The following is a 20,659-nucleotide window of genomic DNA, read 5'->3' on the forward strand; positions in this document are numbered from 1 at the left end:
TTTATATAATTATTTCTATATATTTTATATATTTCAACCCTATTTTTCCACCAGGCTTCGCCGATCAACTTACGAAAGATTAAAACTCTTACAAAATGGTCAATTTGTGAGTGCATTCAACCTATCCTTAAGTGCGGATATGTTACATCCTTTCCTAATAGAACCTCATTGGATTGCTTTAAATAGGAGGTATAACGCGGTGATGTCTGTCATTCAGGATTGGTGCTTTATTAAATTCGAAAAAGCTAACGTATTGTCTTGAGAAATGCACAAATTCAATAGAATTATAAAGCTTAAAGTGGGAACATCTCTTAAAAAAAATTAGTAATGTGTTTCAATACCCTTTTTATGATGAGACGCAAACAAATAAAAGAAATATGATTATTTTTCAGCTTTGAGATATATATAATTTTTAAGTATAAGTCATAATTAAATTACTACAATGTACACCAGAGAGGGAAAAAAACCTATATGAATAATATATACATTATCAATTTTATATATATATTAATATTTTAAAAAAAAAAAAAATTACAAATAATTAATTGTATTGATTTGTACATTGTATATAATATCTAATATGTATAATAATTTAATTATGTTGGATTGGCAAGACATATAAAATGTCTAAAAGTAAATAATTCATAAACAATGGGGAGGGGGTCATTTGCACGATTTTTAATATATATATTTAGTCACCTAAAAATATAAGTGTGCTTTAAAATAAATATATATATATTACTACTACTAAAAATAATAAAATAATTTTATGATTTTTATAAATTGCAATATAATTATACTATGATTTTTTTTTAAAGTTTATATTTGCATTTGAAAATTTTTAAAAAAAGAGAAGATTAAAAATGATCTTTTTTTAGTCAAGATTACTATACATGTTTTGCAGTTGAGGCTTAAAAAACCTGGCTAATGATCCCCTTTTAGCTTTCATAGTGGGAGTTAAAAGATTATTTTCAACGGAAAACATGTCAGGATTTAAGTGTATGTCTTTAATCTTTTTTTTTATAAAAATAAACATATGAATAAATGATCAATTTTATTTGTAGATTTTATCAAATTTGAGGAATATTATTATATTTTTTGAGGTTAAATTTGAATTTTAAAAGATGAAGGAGATAGAAAACATACAAATAATTTCGTAACATATAAAAAAAATCAAATCGTAAAATGAATTATAAAAAAATAATAATCTCTTCATCCTGCGGCATAAGTGTAGTTTTGGAAATTTAGTCTACTTTCGTAAATATTACAAAACTATGATTATAATTGTAAATTTCGACTTAAAAAAAACATTTTAATAAGAAAAGAAAGCGAAAACCCAAAAATTATTATTTTTTAAACAATATAACTCGGCCAAAGGCCTGTAATAAGTGAACTAACGATGTGTGTGTATATATACTATTAGAATGGCGATTCGTTAATTAAAGGTGTCCATAAATAGAAGTCCGCCGTAGCGCCATTTTGTGGTTTTCACTTCGACTAATTGTCTTTATTTATCATTATATGAATGGACATATTAATATCATATAACCAAAGTGCAAGTCACTAAATGACTCTACAGCTGATGTTGTGAATAGTCAATCTAGTAGTATATATGTTAGCGCCAATCTGTTTTTACCGGCAAGGTATTATTTTTACAACTTTAAATCATTTTTTGAGCGAGATTTTTTTAAATTTAAAAATCGGATTTTACTGGAAATATATACTATCATGTTTGGAATATCTATCTTATAAATTGTAGACAATTTTTTTGTTAGACTTTGAATAAGGTTCACGGAAAATTCATAGGGTAGGTAATCCAAACATGATAGAATATACTCCGGTAAAATCAAATTTTTTTAAGTTTAAAAAAAAATGCGCTCAAAAAATGATTTTAAAGTTGAAAAAAATATAACATTGCCGGAAAAAAAGAAGCTAAAATATACATATCAATGAAGTGACCTAAAGCCCTCCATCCATAATATAAGCCACAACTTAGCGAAATCTGACACTGAGATGTTAACCAATAATAAATTAGAAAATAAACCTGCTCAAATCCCTGAAGTCCTTGTTTCTTGCCAGTTTCCTTCATATCGTCCAAAATTAGTTGTTTGACGACTTGGTCCTTGCATATCTCGGCCCAAATTTTGCGCGTTCCGCCGCATAAATCTGAGCCCGAAACGGTAAAATGTTTGCCAAGACTGTCAGCCATTTCTTTTAAATGAGGGTGGTTAATTTGTTTGCTGGCCCAAGTGAGGACGGTGTGTTCGTTGGGAACCACGACGGCTATAAGGCAGGACTGGAATATAACGTGTAGAAAAACAAAGTATTATCTAGTATTTCTAACATCTAAAATATCATCCACATGAAAAATATTTTTTCTTGCATTGCCATAAGGAACCATGAATAGCAATGCAATTACTTTGATGAATAGCCATCGTAATGGCTTCTTTGAAATAGAAGGCTTCAAAGCGATCACCATTTAAAAAAAAATTATTTTCAAAAAAAGTGGTCACTTTAACAAGTGCAATTGTGATATCCCGCCTTCTTATCTCAATAAAATTTAGCTAAGAATTTTTCTAGCCAGAATTAGAAAAATTAATGTTATCAATACATTTTTCCAAAGGATAAATTACAAAAAATTTAGTAAACTCATTCGCGGTAGATTAAATTATTATAATTCAGAAAATTTGGTGAGAAAAAAAAAATAATTTTCTTAGAGGCAAGGGATGGACTAGTATATAAAACTAGAAAACATTGTTAAAGATTTATAAATTTGTTAATTATGCGTGTCCGAGCGATATTTACTTTTATACTTTCCCCATAAACGAATATCTGAGCTACGTAATGGCTGTGGGCATATATACCTTCGATCCTTTCCGGAGCAACGAATTCTCCCTGAGATAATTTGAATATATTTTTCTTGCGATCAATTATAGATAATGTGCCATTCTATATTTATTTTTTTACATATAAAGATTATATGGATTAATAAAATCGTGTTTGTTGGAATATTATTTCAAGAAAAGTTCTTAATTTACTTCTTTTTTTTTAAAAAAAAATGTCCAAAAATGTAAACAATATTATAGATCGCGTATAGCTGCGCTCATTCTGTTTCACAATAGAGTACGACTGGTTGACGTATCGCATTTGAGGGAAAAATAATTGGTAAGTTATTATGAGAGGAACATTAATAGATATTACATAAATTTCTAGACTTTGCATTAAGATGGTGGTCTTAAATATATTAAAGTGCTGAATGTTTTTTAGGAGCAGGATTTTTCCGCTAATATTGAGTCTCCTATGAACTCCTCTTTTTAGGCTATATGTAAAAAAATAACCCGCTCCTATAAACCATTCACCACTTATGGTATACCTAGACCCAAAAATTATTTATAAGCAAGATCCAGAAGTTTATGTAATATTTATCGAGACCATAGATCCACCTCACATTTAAGATTACTGTTAGGCGATATGCCAACGAGTCGTTACTCTCCGTGAAACAGATAGAGGAAGCGAGCGCAGCGATCCATGGATTTCATATAATTATTATTAAGAGAAAGAAGAAAAAAAAATTTGTATTCCCTTAATAACTGTAACAATATAAATTGGTGTAATTAAAACCTTATTTAAATATTAACCTAACATTCCATTTGTTTAATGCAATTTTTTTTATAGTAGATTAGTTTAAGCATAATATATTTTAGTAATACTTACGGGTAACCATTTGCCAATGTCTCCGGTATGAAGCCACCCATCTTTGTCAATGGTCTGTGCCGTTAATTCGGGTTCTTTGTAATAACCTTGAGAGACGTTTGGACCCTTGACACAAATCTTTTATATAATTAGAAAATTCGAAGAATTAAGTATTATGCAGGACCGAAATTGTATAAAAGAAATGAAGTAAAGTCAAATAATTTTACCGATGAGGAAGGCCATATTTGTTAAAATTAAAATTTATGCCTTTGCCTTAAATGGTATCTGAAGTTGAGGTTCGCGGAAGGCAAATTTTTAACCCGAATGATCTATTTAAAATATTTTTTTAACCAGCCCTTTCGATAGTTTTTATGTAATCATATATCTTTGGCATGAATGGAAACGGAACGTGACCATTCCTTTATTTAGGGCCCATGATTTTTACATACTTTATTATAGAATAATCATAAATCCATCATGTTAATTTCGTTGGGAAAAATACTAAAATATATGCAAGCACCCGTCCACCCAATGTTCAAATTTTTTTAAACTAAGAATATTGAAAACCCTTTAATCTAAAGGTCAAACAGGCAGGTTTAGACCGTTCCAAAAGGCAAATTGTTTTTAAGGTGGTTGGCAGTCGAGTTTTTGTTTTGAAAACATATAGTTTGACCCGTTTATGGCAAAATCTTGAGGCTCAGATAATATATGTTTGTCTGAAATCTTGAAATAGAGGTTTTTGACACTTGTGGTGGGGTCAAAACCGATCCTCAGACCAGTTAATAATTTTAAATAAATTACCGTTAGAAAGTAAAGTTCCCATTTATTTTATAACCTTAAAGAAAAAAAGTTCATTATATTTCCTTTCACGTCGCTTTACCAAGTATAATTTATGATAAATAAATATCCTTTACAGATAAATCCTTTTTTAAAAATAAATTGTTTTAAAAAAAACATAATCATTAGAAATGGAATCATTATCATATAAAAAAAAATAACCTCGCCTTTCCCGTTGAGCCCATATTCGTAGCCCATATCGGGCACGTCACACATCTTTATTTTGTTGCATGGCAGGGGAGGGCCGACCGAACTTCCCTTAAAATCGCCGGGCACTTGAAGTGTGCACACGCCCCCGCATTCAGTCTGCCCATATCCTTCTAGGATAACGCAGTTACCCAACACACAACGCGCGAAGGTCATGACTTGCGGACTCAACGGAGCTGACCCAACGGCTATGAAGCGTACGGCACCACCCAGCTCCGCCCGGATCGGCGCAAATACAGCGTCCCAGGGACTCGAGTCACGAATTATACCCCTATAGATTTTACGAATTATAAATATATAAGTAAGCTCCTGATCCCCCTTTTTACTAAAAAAACGCTGTTCTTCTACGAACGATAAGATATACCATATATACGTATTATACTCAGAAAAATATTTTTATAATAATAATCACGTCAAGAGGAGAACCGCTAGTCAGCACTTTAACCCAAACGGATAATATATAAGATTTACAACATTTTAAATTAATTTTTTTTAAATTTTTTGTAAATATTTTTTTTAATATTTTTTTTATCATATAAAGATGTTTTTAATATAAAATGAAACCTTTTTATTTCTTCTTCTTTGGCTTTAAGGGCTACCTTAAATATCATGCTCTTTATCCAACTCTTTCTGAGAGATTCTGTAACTTTATCATGCATCTTATTGAGCATTCTTGGAACGGTAGGAAATAATGTTGGTTTGAGAATTTTCATGTCCTGAGATAAATTCCTAATGTGACCAGAAAAGAAGCCTATTCTTCCTCCGTGCATTATTACGTTCATCTTGAAAGGAATATGATTTATTTTTATTTCAAAATTAAATTTAAAGTAGAGATCTGCAAAAGTAGGCTCAGCCCGAACGGCTTCGGGCTTAATATTTTAAAAAAAATTCGGGCCGGCTAAGGAGGGCTTTGGAAATTTTTTTTAAAATATCTAAATTTATCAATTTTATGTTGAATTTTTAATGTAAAATAAAAATATTTGACTTTATTTATAGAAAATAGATGCCATATAACATAAATCATTTATTTTGAGTAATTATAAAAATTAATTTCTATATTTAAATATTTTAAAAATTATTTCGGGTTCTGGTCGGGCCTTCAAAATATTTTAAAAAAATTTCGGGCCGGGCTTGAAAAATTAGACCCGATGCAGAACACTAATTTGAAGCCCCCTCTTTTAAGTATAAGTTTTTTTTAACATTTATGGAGTTCTGCGGGTTAAAAAAAAATAATAAAGTAATATAAGTGAATATAATGTTGAATGTTTTTTTTTAAAAAAAAATTACCTCAACTACCCTCTCTAACATGTGAGCCAAAGGCAGGAAAGATATATTAACAGTGTTGGGGTTGAGCATGTTATCCTAAAATAATAATTTTTTAAAAAATCATGTCTTTTTATATTATTCAAAAAATTTGGTGGAATAAACAAATATGGGTTGGTTAAATGTGCCTATCTCTTTGAAGTTTGACATCAACAAAAAGCAAATTCAAAAGTGGAAATTTTTTCGAAAATAGAATCTTACTTTTTCTTAGAAAGAAATACGGCATTAAAATTGTCAAATTCCTATTCCATTCTACAAATCTAGTTGTGGAATATTGAATTTTATTCAAACATCCAAATAATAAACAAAATGTTGATTTTTTTAAAAAAAATTACGAAATGACATATGAGCCCGGCGCACATAGAAAGCAAATTTTTGTGAGTCAGCATAACTCCTTTAGGGTTGCCTGTAGTACCACTGGTATAGCACACGCTACACAAATCATCCGGCTTGGGGGACTTTTTAAAATAATAATATCGATGAATTTTATGAGTTGACTATAATATAAATCGATTTAATTAAAATCGCAATCATAATTTTTTTTTTAATCTACTAAATTTTCTAATTAAAATCATGAATTGTTTGATTAAAATCGATATTAAAAAAATCGCGTTATTGCCGTAATAAAAAGATAATAATGTAAAAAAATGTTACCACTGGCGTTTTAGGGTTCTTACGACCATCCTCCTAAAATTTTATAAAAATGATTATAATATTCAATGTGTGCATGAGATGAAATATAATATATAATTTTATGTTAAATATCGCTCATTTATTTTCAAATTCAACCTGTATAAGTTTTAAAAATGAAAATAAAAAGTATACTGAGGTGATACTTTATAAAGTTTTAAATTACATTTTTACAAAGATAAAAAACAAAACAGGTTAATAAATAAAATATTAAAACATATAAAACAAAATTCTTATTAGTCGTTCAGTTCAGTGGCTTTTTCTCTCCAGGTTGGGTAAAGTATTTTCCTTTCTAATCCCCTTTCTTCATTTCTCACGACCTCTAAGTTTTAAGATCATTCATTCCAAAACCTGGACTAAAAATGGTTTCTAGTTCTTAAAATTATGAAAAGTGGATGACAGATTCCGGTCCTTAAAATTTAAAGCGGTTTCCAAGAATGTCAAAAAATTAATCTCGAACAAATAAATAAAGCTTTTAATAAAATGAATCCCATAACATTTCTAAACAATATATATCAAGACCTACGCGCCCGGTCCGAAAAATGACATGATCTCAAAAATCAGGGCTAGACCTAAAAATTAAAATCCGGGCTGTAAACCGGACCAAAGATGGGGGTAATAATTAAATCCGACCGGTTCCGGAAAAATACTTTTTTTCTTCTAATATCCGGGAACGGATTAAAAAATTTGGGCCACGGGTATATCTGATATACATATATAAATTACTCGCACTTCTGTTTGAACCAGTTTCCGATAATTTGAAGAAAAAAAATGAGTTTTCTGGTTCCTATAAAATCTAAAAGAATATTCTATCCCGATTCTGAGGATTAGAGATTCTGCTTCTAAACCTCCCAACAAGAGCCCCCTGCATCGGATTTTTTCTATCAGAGGAGAAAAAACCTATCCAAAGCCGGCCAACCCGAGTTTAGTCAAATCCGAACTCGGATATATCCGGTTCGTGCAAGGCCCTACTCTTAACTTACTATACCTGAATCTTCGATTAAAAATAGATTCTTTTTTAAAAAAAAAAAATTAAAGCAAGAATGTTCAAGATAACCTCGAAATCCTTCCAACTCACGATTTTTATGGTGTTTTGTGAATTCTGGATATCTTCCATGAGAGCATCTTTTTCGGTTTCATTGGATGGATGGTCTAGGTCTTCGACGAGCACAATAGTTTTTAGATAGGGATTGTGGTGCTGAATGCAATTGTCTATAACTATGCGAGCACGTTTTATGGTATCGCAAACGACGATTTTGGCCTCGGCTTTGATGATTAAAGAAAGTTAATGATTGTTGCAAATCTCATATTTTAATTTTATTTTATAATCAGTAAATTTAAATTAAATTTTAAAAATTATAAATAAAAACACGATATTAATAAATCTTTAGTTTTTCGTTGACCAAAAAAATTTTTTTACTAAAATAAATTCTGTCAAATTTTTTGGCATATCTTAATAATTTACTTAAAACGCCATACCAAACTGTTAGGTCTTATTTATGAATGTGTAAATGAAGATAAGGGTGTAGTGAACTGAATATGCCCGCCAGTAAATTAGGAAGTTGGTGATTTGAAAAAGACATGAATGTTGGTATTGGAATGCGAAGGGTTACCTTAGAAGAATAATTTAAGGTGGTTTGAACGAAAAGCTACCAGGGATTGTGAGTGAAGAAGGCAAAATTCTATGAGAGTGGAGGGAGGGATTTTTATTGTAGCGATTATTGACATAGTAACGGTTTGAATTAAATATAAATAGGAATAAAACAATGTATCTGTATGAGACGAAATAAATCGGGATACATAGTGTACAACGATAGGCTTGTTGATAGAGAATATTAGGCTGCTCATCTAATTGAAAAAAGTAGCGAAGCTTAAACGATCAGGAAGCTTGAATTTTTAGAAGAATAAATTGGTGGAGAAATGAGAGTGCCAAAATAAATTGTGACGACTAGATTTACACGAATCCTTAAAAAGTTGCGGGATATAGAATATTATCAGAAAGCGCTGGAAAAGTTAAAGTTGATAACAAATCCATGTGAAAAGAAACGGCCCTTAAACCCTAAGTCTAGTGTCCGAATTGTTGCGACACGGAAATATAGTTTCTTTAAATGTCATTCAAAAAAATAAATCGCGAACAAGGATTTTTTTTTTAAAAAAAAATTTATATTAAATTCTGGTAAATTATTTTTTAAAAAAAAATCAACTTTGTAATAATATGTAATTGCAGGCATCGGGTCCGAGAGTATCGTACAACGCAACAAGTACCATTGAATACATGTAGCACCCGTGTTCCGCTAATACCCACTAAAAAAAATTTAAAAGATGGAATGTAAAAAAATATAAAGGCTTGATCAATTCAAAAAAAATTAATAAATAATTTTTAGAACCAATTTGGCGCGGTTCTTTGTAATACAACGAAATTTTAATTATACTTAAATTTACAAAACATAATATTTTGTTGGTGACAAACAAATATTATGTTATCATTTCTTTCTTTCCTTCCTTCATTCTAATCGCGAAAATATATTTTTGATATCAACCCAATAATAATACGTTGCGTATATAAAGATGACTACGTTATTTGTAAAATAAAATAGTAATTACTTCGAGTCGATTTATCGAATATATGGCAACGAAATTATTGGCTCCCGGCTTGAGACCGTAATTGATGAAGGCAGAGCCAATATGGTGAGCTCGTTCTATAAACTTTTTTTTGAAGTCAAAGAAAAGATTTTTATTTTTTTATTAAAAATACAATTCAAAAGATTTAAATCTAAAAGGGCTTAAAATTAAATTTTAAAAAAATGAAAACTTGTGAGTATTTGATCCAAGAATACGGTGAATTTGCATCCGTTCGCCATCCAAATATATTACCATCATCTATGAAGAAGAAGAAAAAATAATCCTTTCAGAAAAGATCACTAAAAAAATAGGATAAAAATTTGCCTTATTGTAAGATTATGCCCAAAGCTATTTATTTTTTGATTTTGTAAAATGAAAATGATCTGTCCTAGTTCACTTTATAAATCGCAACTTTTTCCAACGTAGTTAATGTAAATTGATGCTTTTTTAACGATTCGAGAAAAGCAATATTTTCTTTTAATATAAGGTGATTCAGAACAAAAAAAAATGATGTGCTGTTTGGAAACTCTTCTCATGTCTAAAGGAGTAAAAAAGGCTAGCTAAGAGTAGGGGTAGCATCTGATAGTTTTTCCAAAATGAGCATTTACATAATATCTTTTTTGATTAGTTCAAAGTTAAAGCGAATTCGTCAAAAATTTTATATACTTCGCCGCGGATTTGCGCTAACTATGAATTAGGGGTAAAGCATCATTGTTTAAATTAAAGTGGGTGTTGGTTAGTATGTGGAAAAAAAAATAAGATTAAAAATATTATAAATTTGCACGATAGTTGTCTTTTCAACGCAGCGTTTAGAGACGCTCAATTTTGAAGCACTTATAAAATAAAACTGCTATATTATTTAATATATATTTTTTTAATTACTTGATAATTGAAGTCCTTTTTTGGTTATTTTGTCCAAGGTTGTCAAATCCTCCGATGGAAACTCGACTAATTTGCCATCCTTGCAAAACAGGGATACGTGTTCGCCGGTCTCTTTCTAATTTGTTTTTTGAAAGATTAACCAAAGGAGTGAGGAGAAGGAGTGTGTGCGCAAATATTTCTAAAAAAAATCAGGGTTTCCAACAGGAAATCCATATTAAGATTTCCGAGAAGCGGCTTGATTTAAATCAAAATATTAAGCGATTTATTTTAAGAAGGTTTACTTAGTAATTAAAACCCTTTTTTTTATTACCTACAGATTTTGAAAAGTAAACAAACACCCGCAGAACTACAAGGTTTTAATCCCTAATTTAAAAGACTATACAAGTTTTATTTGTATAGTATCATAGTCATATAAGGACTTTAATTATAAAAGATATAATATCACAGAAAATTTTCTTACAGTGTAATAATGCTTACATTATTAGCCATAAAGCCATCGCATTACAATTGTTTTCGCAAAAGTTTAAAACTTTCGTTTCTTTCATCAATTAATATTGTTAAAATTAAAATGTCCCTTCCTACCTTTAAGGTAAAATTTAAGTAAAAATATAAGGAAATGCAAAAAAAGGAAATTAAATTAGGCCAATTTGAATTTGTTGCGATGGTGATATCGCAAATGATTTATTTAATTTATAAAAACAAAAACGTTTTTTAATTTTAAAAGATGGTTTCTCATTTCGGACTCATGGTAATAATATACGGTGAAAGAGGTTATTTTTTTAAAAAATTCGGCTCAATCTTCTTCTTCAGGCGTTTGCTGAAAATCCGTTAACAATTAAGGCATTTTAATTCCTCTCCAAATTTGAGCTGCTATCATTTTAATTAGCCGGCTAAAAATTAGCTTAAATGGCTAAAAACAAATTTAAAATTATACTAAATAAAATATTTATCTTTTGTATTTATTTAAAATGAAAATTATTGTCAAAAAAAATAAATAACTTAACTCGAACAAAAAATTAGAGACTTAGGCTGCATTCATAGTGAGAACCGAATCCGTTGCGATTCAACAGCTGATCAATTTTTTGATAATTATACAATTATTGATTTTAATAACGAAAAATTGATCTCACGTACATATTTAAAAAAAACCAATCAGCTGTTAAATCGTGACGGGTCGGATCCCACTATGAATGCGACCTTATAAAGGTACACATTTGAGTATATTACTAACAACTTATAAAATTGCTTAATTTGGCATAATAATTATTGTAAAAATAATCAAATTAAAAGCAGTTCTTGGAAATTTTAAAATAGACTTTTGGAAGAGAGTTCTGTTTCAATACCCGATTTTTGTTTCCTTTTTTGATATATATATATATATTCTTACATCGATCTCCCTGGATTGTTTGGCTATGTCTAAAAGAGGTTTGCAAGACTTTGGCATGTGAGACCAATACCAGGCCGTCGCGCCAGCGATAGTACTAACCCCTATGGCTCCAAAGGTGCCAGCGATGATCGTCAACATGTTATTGTGGTAATCCAACATCGTGATTCGTCAATTCAAAAATACTGATTGGGGAAGGGGGGAAACAACTAATATCTATCGATTATTGATTTAATAGTTTTATTGTGTATGTATAGTTATCGATTTGGTCGAAATTTTAAAAATGAAATAGGATTTAAAGAATTGTGGTATTATTAACGAAGAATTTATAGTTTAACCAATTAGAGAGGTTTCATCAAATTTAAGATTATTCGTTATTACAAAAATATTTTTTATATATTTTGACCTGGTTAGTTTTTAAGTGGCCTCCTTATTTAATTCGTATACTATATTGTAAAGATGCATTTTTTTTAAATATATAATTATTCAAATTTTGGTTTCTTTCTTTCTATCTTTGGAGTTCAAATATATTTCACTTTAGTAGCTATAGATCAGAGCCCGGCTCAGAGCACGTAAAATAATCTAACTTTCAAAAATCCGGGATGGCCTAAAAAAAATTTACAAAAGTTCTCATCGGTGTCGGGTTTAATTTATAAAAAAATTTTAAATTATGTAAATAATAGATGTAGTTATCCCAGATTTTCTTTAAAAAAATCTGTGCCTGGCTGGTTAGATGAAAATGGGTAAAAATTCGATCTTCGCGGGTCTCAAATAAATATTGGTGTTGGTTGAAAAAAAGAAGAAATAAATTTAATATAATATATCAAATGTCAGTTATTTTATGACATGAACAATTAATTTTCCTTATGGGGAAGAAGGGAGAATGGGAGATCAGGAGAAGAGGCCAGCTGGTGAAGAACAAAGAATAGTGGGATTTGAACTATTTTTATGAATATGAAACATTTACAAATTATTTTGATGTGAACATAAATAAAATATGGTATAACATGAAATTAAACAATGTGGTTGTCCCAGTTGGTAATGTTTATTGTTGGGTTTATTTAATTATTAGAAAAGGATTGTTTGGGATTGATAAGTTATATATTTTAAAGGGAAGGGTTGAGAGTAAGGGGCATTCTTCTATAATAAGTAAACATAAAAACAGATGTGCATTCGGTAACCAACGATATCGTTATCAGTCATTCAAATTGGCTAAAGGGGGAGGGGGCAGATCGATGCACCGGATATAAAAATAAATGAATAAGGTATTTTTTGGTTTATTTACAATCAATTTATTTATTGTTTTTCAAAAAGCTATTTATTTTTTTTATTGATTTTTACAAATGAAAATATGATATGTAATAAGTTTCGTGGCAAATTTTCAGGGTTTTTTTGCACATCTTTTCAAATATTAGTAATCTATTATAGCATTAATTAAAATCGATTTTAAAGTTCAAATAAAAAAAATAGATTTATATATAATTTTTTTTTCAAAGTTAGATTTCATTTTTGTTTTTAAAATATCGGGCTAATTTGTTACCCCTTATAGTTGGATAATTTTCCATTTTTCACCGTTTTAACGTTATTTTTTATAAGTCTAAATTGAGGGTTTCGCAAACTATCACCACTCTCGGCAGTATTTTTGTTTGTTTGAAGAAATAGCTAAACTTATGGAAGAAGGCGGAAACGAATTACACAATGGGGCTTAGTATTTTCTTCAGCGAGTGCGTGCGTATAGAGTTGAATTAGGCAAGGATATCCAGCTATAGTATAGCTATTATACCCCATATCATCTAACTCGAGTATTCACCTCACGATACCTCTCAGGGGGTTAATTAAAGAACGTACCAATTTTTTTTAAAAAATATATCGGGTAGGTCCTATATTTCAATTTCATTGGCCTACATTTTTTAAATAGACCGATTCAATTAAATGTAAATAATATTTAAAAAGTATGGATGTGTCCTAAATACGAAAAATAACAATGATACAAAACACTTAAATCAAACCAAAATAGGGTATCCGTTCAACAGCTGTTTAGCCCAAGCTAAACTAGAAATAAGATCAAAAATAAGTCGAACAGCCAGGACATTGCGTATATACATCTAAGAATTATATATTTTTAAAAATATTTTATTAACTTTTATAATTGATATTATTTTCATTTCATAATATTTTTAGATTTTAGCCCGAGGAAAATCTGTATCGCTACGCTTGTGGCTTAGAGTAATATAGTAGTTATCATTATAAAGAAAGACAATAATTGAAAAAAAAATCAATAAATTTAAGGTTACATTTTTGAACACATAAATAAAACACACACGTGTAAATTTTAATTATAAGAAAACTAAAACTTCAAAATATTTTAACAAATTTTGTCTATTGGTATGGGATACATGCCGTTTGTTAGAAAAATAAACAAAACCGTCTAAGAGTCCGACTAAATAATGTTTTCTCTTCCTATCTACCAAATTCAAAGGATGATTAGAATTACTAAGGGATTAGGAAAAACAAAGCTATTTCGGGCTAAGAAAAATTTTTTGTTTTGGAGTCGGGCCAATCCAATATCTCTCATTATTTTTTTTTGTATCTCCAATATTAAGTGTTGTGAATAACCTGATATTTTCGCCAAAAATATAAGGCAAGCCTAGAGATTTCGTTAATATATGCCCAAACTTTTCTGCCATTTATAAGCAGAATCTCCAGGCTTGAATATTTTTTGGCCAAAATATTGGGTCAACTATTTTAGACAAAAATTGAGCCGTTTAACAACATTATCCAATATCAAGATTAATACTTTCTTTTTTTATAGGAAAACTTGTATATTTTTTTCTTCGGGTTAAGAAAATTATAAATTTATTTCAGAAACTTGCTAATATAGAAACTTTAGGCCAAGTTCCGGATTTGTAAAAAAAAACTTATTTCCAACCTCGGCCCTTTTTTTGAAAAAATTTCCCGGTCCGTATTTTAATCTTTGATCCTTTTAAGGAATGGCCTTTGATTCTGGAACTCATGTGTCCATACTTAATAATATTTTCTTTAAAAAGGAGTTTGAAAAAGGATAACTATACCTTCTCGCAATTAATCACTTAACAAGAGGCAACACATTACAAACACTATAATATATGTGAATGTAAGTTATTTCGAATAATTGTGGCAGTATTGTGCCCAATTAAGGGAAATTGTAAATATGAACAGTAGTTAATGTGCGAGTAAAACGCTTCTAATATAATGATTTCCTAGCTGATTAGTTAATATTATCTTTTTTTTAAAAAATTTCTTAATTTAAATTGCTCCCGATTTATGAGCTGAGCATGCACCAATGACATATAATAAATAATACCTAGACTGACGATGTAATGAAAACAGCTGAGGACGCCATTTAAATTACCCATATCATTATTAAAATTTTTAAACGAGAGGCCAATTTATTCCTAAGTCTGGCGCAAATTTTATTAAAGAATTGCCTGATCATCAAGATAATAAGGAAGCAAGTTATCAATCTTATAGTAGTTTTTAACATGAGATGAATTACTATATGGGTTACAAAAATGACGGGTCCAGATAGTTTGCATTCAACGACGCTTCCAAATGAAATATTATGAATGCATCGTCAGTCTAGGTATCATTACGTGTCATTGGCTTGCACTCTGACGTATTTTAACGTATATGAATACAATTAAAGGGGCGTGAAGGAGGAAGGAAATCAAAATGTTTTTGCCCAATTAGACTAAATTTCATTAGCCGAGGGGAACGCATGAGGGATGATATTCATTCCACTCCTCATTATTTTTTATGTCCAAGAAAAAAAATGTTGTTCCGGCTTCATTCGCAAGCAAAATATTTTGGCATCGCATAATACATAATTTTTACGAAGAAAATAAAACAAAAATTTGAATAACATTTATGAATAATTTTAATTTTAACTTGACTGGCTGAGAAGCCGTTTAGTTTAGGATTAGTGTGGGCGCCATATTGCGATAATCCGTGACATTAAAACTAGAAAACCAAACGATTATTTAGTGAAGAAAAAAAAATATATAAATATGGTTTAACATGCCAAATTTTTTATTTTTTTAAATTAAATTAAAAATATTTTCAAAAAAAAAGTGTGTCAAAATTTATTTTTTATCGATTTTAAAGGGGGAAAATAGGAGGGGGGGGGAGATAACAATAATATCTTTTTAAATATTATATTATTGTCGTTTACTATTTATCATCATCATCTAACCCTCTTATTTAATTTAAAAAAAAATTAAACTTTCAGAAGTTTTAAAATTTTAATTTAAAATAGATGCTAAATTTTTGAAATTTAAAATAAAAAAATCAGAATTATGTTTTACTATATCATTAAAACTTTTTATGAAAGAGGTCGATAAAGCCCGGCCAAAGGACAAAACGACTTTAGGTCGGACCAGTCCACGTTAACCTTTTGAAATATGAATAATGGAATTTTGTAAAAAAACCATAAATAAACTAGAAGTATGCCGGATCCAGATAGCAGACAAGCGATACAGTATTGCCTTTACCCGGAGCAGCCCAGAAGAACAACAATATGAACTTATTTATTATCTCGCCTTAGTATCGCGATACAATCGATACCTGATACTGATAAATTCACTTTAAATATTTCTTGTTTTCTTTAATGATTCATCTCTCCATTATATATATTCTATATTTATTTAAATTTATTCTTACGTTAATTATGAAACAAAAAATTATATGAAATTTTAATTCATGGCATAATTTTTCTGATATTCATCTCACTCCATGCTCTATAAAAATCAGAGATCTGAAAGCCCCGCCCGTTAAATATAACCATGCCAAGATGGGCCAAAAAAAAATTTTTAAATACCCGAGCCGCGCATAAAAAAAATCCGGCCCGAACTGGATCTGAAAATATAAAATCCGGGTTGGGTCTAAAAAATTGCATTTTTTTATAGTGGGCTAAATAGCAACTTGGTAAGAAAAAAAAGGGTATGGATTTAAAGAAAGATAATAGGGAAAATAATAAAATTATTTTTAGGAGAAAAAAAAAGAAAAACATAAAATTAAAAGGAAAGGTCGCAAAAAAGTTAGAAACGAGGAAAAAAAAATAAGAAAGAAAATTTTTTTTAAAAAATCCAAAAAATATATGATATTTCAGAATTATTAAAATGTCAACAAAAAAAATGTTGTTAATCGGTCGCATATGTGTTTTTACGAGTCTTTAAAAAAAGAATTTAAGAAATTTTAGTTATTTATAATTTATAGCAAGTATAAATAATTGTCAATGTGTTTAATTACAAAAAAACCATTCATAATATTTAAAAAAAGTTAATTTAAAATATTTACATGTTTTTGTTTTGATTTTGTATCCACAATTTACAGAGGGCAAAACGTTTTTATCATTGTAAATGATATTTAATTGTTTAGAAAGCATATGCATTGGAATTGGAACTTGTATAGGCCATATTTTTTTTATAATTTCTTGTTATTTTGATTTTTGACAAATAAAATATATTTTTTTCCTCACTTCTTCGCTTTTTACATCAAAAAAAGAATGATTATTAGCAATTTTTTGTTTTGTTTTGTGTGATGCTAATAAGAGGTGCTTAAAAAAATTTTTTAAGGTTTTTAGCACTCCCTCCCCTATAATCTTACTATTTTAATGGTATAATCAAATTATAATAGATCTATGCCCCTGTTGAAATAGTATAATTGTAAAAATCGAGCATATTTGGATCAAAAATATTTTTAAATTAATCAGTTACAAAAATTCATATAATAATGGGATCGTTTAATTACAATGTCTCTTTGAAACAATTTGGCATAACACAGCTAAAAAAAGTACATTTTAAATAGCTAGATCGATAAATAATTAAAATTTAAAAATTCGGGTTTGATTAAGATTCCCATTTTTAGCTCAAAAAATGCGTTCGATTCCTATCTGCTATTAAAATTGGAGTGGGGAAAGGGGACACGAAAAATTGATTCCGCCGAGATTCGAACCAAAAACCTCTCACTTTACTCAATAACGCTCATACCTCTCACCTCTCTATTTGCTATTTTTTTTGGCAATTATTAATAATTTAACCAAACGATAAATAATTTTTTTGCATTTATAATATATCTTAGTTGTTCTCTTTAGTAGTTTCAAACTCGAAATAACATTACTAGGCTTAAATAAAGTAAGAAAAATATATGGCTTAGCGGGCGGGATTAAGATTTTGACGTCTGCAGGGCTGCAGGTCTTTGAAGAATATTTCGTAAGTTTATTAATGTTTTATTTTATATAATTATTGTTTAGATATTCATCATATCATTAAAATTATGTTTTACAATTATAATAAATTAAATATTTTAGGTACATTTATATTTATCATCGGGATCAACTATCTTCGTTAAAAATTTTAATTTATTGGTTTAAATTATTTTATTAAAACGTTGCAAGTATTTGGTAAATTTTTATTACCATCTTTATTAAAAATATTAGATTAATTATTTTCAGCTAAATAATATTGATGCTTGCGTGAATCTGAGCCAGTCTCAAAATTATGGGATATTTTACTTTAATTAGCTCTTCCACCAGTAAACATAATATATAAGATATCAATAAAGGTTAATTATTGGTTTCGACCCATCCTTTGGTCGTGGTAAACGACCCAAATTTAGTTTTAACTTTGGGTTGGGAATGAAGAGAGGACCAATATTTTAGGTCAAAGAAATAGACCTCAACATTGGGTCAAAATCGGAAAAAAAGGTCCACACTTTGAGTCGAAGTCGATTACAACGACTTAAAATTTGAACCTTTGTTGAAAAAATCGACCCAGCTATTGGGTCGACGTCAAATAAAATGGCCAGGATTTTGGGGTCGGTTTTGTTCGAGCCAACGCTTAGCCGTTTAACAGTATTTACAGCCTACTGGAAATAAACCGTTAAAACATACTTTTTTAATGATATTAATTTAAAAAATAATCAAACCAATAAAAATAATTTAATCAATAATTATTAAAAAATCAATCTGTATTTTTTATTTATTTAACATTTAAATTTGGGCCGGACTTTTCGGGATAAATAGATAAAAAAATTCGTTCGGGGTCGGGTCGGCGGGTTCGGTATATTAGGTCCGATGCAGATCGCTGATTCAAACTGCGATTCCGGAATTTTTTTTCATGGTGAAAATCAATTAATGCCCCGAAACTGTTTAATTTTAGTTTTGATACATTGTTATGTTGATCAATAATTATTTTATTGATAAAAATTAGATATTTTATATTTTGTTTTATTGTATCAGAGAAAGAAAAAAATGTCAATGTCAATAATGAGTTTGAAAAAAAAATTGAATTTTATTTTATTTGGCAAGAAGGACTGAATTAAAACTGAAATGTTGTCTTTAGAAAAAAAAATAAAGATTTATATAAATAGTATCATTTTATTGAGAATTTGTAGTTTGCATGAACAAATACTTCCCCTTTTCGGTAAATCAAACAAGAGTATAAAAGAAATATTTTTTTTTATAAAAAACATCAAAATTTTGGAAGACAGGAAGGTGAAAATGCATCATTGATTTATTTATTTCACATATCAAATAATTATAATATAAGAATGGAATGTGTAATCAATTGATTGAATTTTAAATAAATAAATCATGGCAAGGTTATTATTTGAATTGGGTAGATATAATCCAATCATTGTCCAAATTTTTAAAATTTAAGACATAAGAAAAACCTGATTTTAAAAAATAATTAAATTAATGGAAGAATACATTTTTTTAGATAGCTAAACATGGTGGCTAGATTTTAAAAAAATTGCCACTGGACCAGTGGGAATTTGGGCGAAAAAATTTCGATTTTGTAGACACAAATCAACAAATGAAGAGTATAAATGTTCAAAAATGGTTTAAATTATTTTATATATAAAAATCCAACAAAATGGATTTATAGATGTAATTAAAATTGATATTAAAATGATGTATTTTGAACTATTTTTTGAACGAGTTTATTACTAAAATATTCAATAGAAGCCTCTAATATAAATATGGTATCAAAATATCAGCAACATTTAAAAATAAAAATTATTATATGTAGTTTATTTTTTTAAAGCATTTAATACAACTCCTCATTTTCTTTTCTTTTTTATTATGTTGAGCAATAAAATTTTAGGAAAATTAAATTAATCCTTTTCTTACATCTTTCTTATCAGTCAAGTATTTTAAAATTAATTAATGGCTAAATGTAACTGTTTTTAATTTATGAGGGTTAATTATCATTTTAGGATATCGTCCAATATTAGTTAAATTTTAAAGTATTGGTTAATATGTATACTCTAGCATCTCTGATATTGAGATGTTGAAAATGTGATGAATGAGTAATATTTACTCTTTAAAATTTTCTGATTTTTAGATAAATTTTAATTCTATTTAAAAATAAATATCATTGAGCAAATAAGAATAAATTGTTATAAAATTTATATAAAATAAAATTCATGTGGCATGAATCAAATGAATGCGTATTGGAAACATGTTAATTTTTTAAAGTGGGCATTAAATGTGTAAGACTATGTTAAATATAAAACTTTAAACATTCTCCCAAAATAAAGCAAATATGTTGAAATTAGATAAAGGTGTAATTGTTATATGCTTTTTAATAAAAATTATCACCAAATTAAAACACCGATATAAGATATTTCAAATCGAAAAATATATTGTAACGAATAATAATATACTTATAAATTATTGAGGAATATTTCAAGAAAATTTATAATCATATTAAAAAATGAGTGAATACGTTTAAATGCCTCCAATTTTATGAACGAATGATTTTTACAAAAATTTAGCAGCAATAAGAAAAAAAATATAAATGCATAATAAATTATAAATTTATTCTTGCTTCAAGATATTCATATTTAAAAAATTTGTAAGAGCTAACTTTATAGGTATTTTTTAGTATTTTCAAGTTCAAATCATTTATAATTTAAATTATAATATTATTATTTATATAAAAGACTTCAACTTGATAGAATAATCTTAATATTATTATT

The 20,659-nt window shown here is 28.5% G+C and overlaps 1 protein-coding gene across 2 annotated transcripts; it reads right to left on the bottom strand.

The window, feature by feature from the left end:
- Positions 1-500: 500 nt before the first annotated feature.
- LOC135925722 (long-chain-fatty-acid--CoA ligase 5-like) lies at positions 501-20,429 on the bottom strand. Of its 2 annotated transcripts, none has more exons than XM_065461183.1 (16): positions 15,566-15,617; positions 11,642-11,854; positions 10,255-10,369; positions 9,563-9,630; positions 9,355-9,456; positions 8,955-9,054; positions 7,808-8,016; positions 6,715-6,747; positions 6,396-6,518; positions 6,025-6,099; positions 5,302-5,519; positions 4,693-5,008; positions 3,715-3,831; positions 2,806-2,949; positions 2,045-2,296; positions 501-1,012 (listed from the first exon to the last, which is right to left on the bottom strand). In XM_065461183.1, exons 2-16 carry the CDS (start codon positions 11,798-11,800, stop codon positions 875-877), a joined length of 2,169 nt encoding a protein of 722 aa, XP_065317255.1. In that variant the 5' UTR covers positions 11,801-11,854; positions 15,566-15,617; the 3' UTR covers positions 501-874. The 2 variants fall into 2 exon arrangements, with proteins under 2 accessions (XP_065317255.1, XP_065317254.1); XM_065461182.1 differs by lacking the exon at positions 15,566-15,617 and adding an exon at positions 20,345-20,429 and having other exon boundaries at positions 502-1,012.
- Positions 20,430-20,659: the final 230 nt, after the last annotated feature.

The sequence above is a fragment of the Gordionus sp. m RMFG-2023 genome, chromosome 3 (assembly GCF_954871325.1).
Source record: "Gordionus sp. m RMFG-2023 chromosome 3, tfGorSpeb1-WG-v2, whole genome shotgun sequence".
NCBI classification, from domain to species: domain Eukaryota; kingdom Metazoa; phylum Nematomorpha; class Gordioida; order Chordodea; family Parachordodidae; genus Gordionus; species Gordionus sp. m RMFG-2023.

Bases quoted from the DNA above. Each gene is read 5' to 3' on its own strand.
- LOC135925722 (XM_065461183.1), bottom strand. From the start codon at position 11,800: ATGTTGGATTACCACAATAACATGTTGACGATCATCGCTGGCACCTTT. The intron at 10,370-11,641 runs GTAAGAATATAT...AAAACAAATTAG, and splicing joins AACAATCCAGGGAGATCGAT to AAAGAGACCGGCGAACACGT. The intron at 6,748-7,807 runs GTTATCTTGAAC...ATAAAATTTTAG, and splicing joins TGAGTTGGAAGGATTTCGAG to GAGGATGGTCGTAAGAACCC.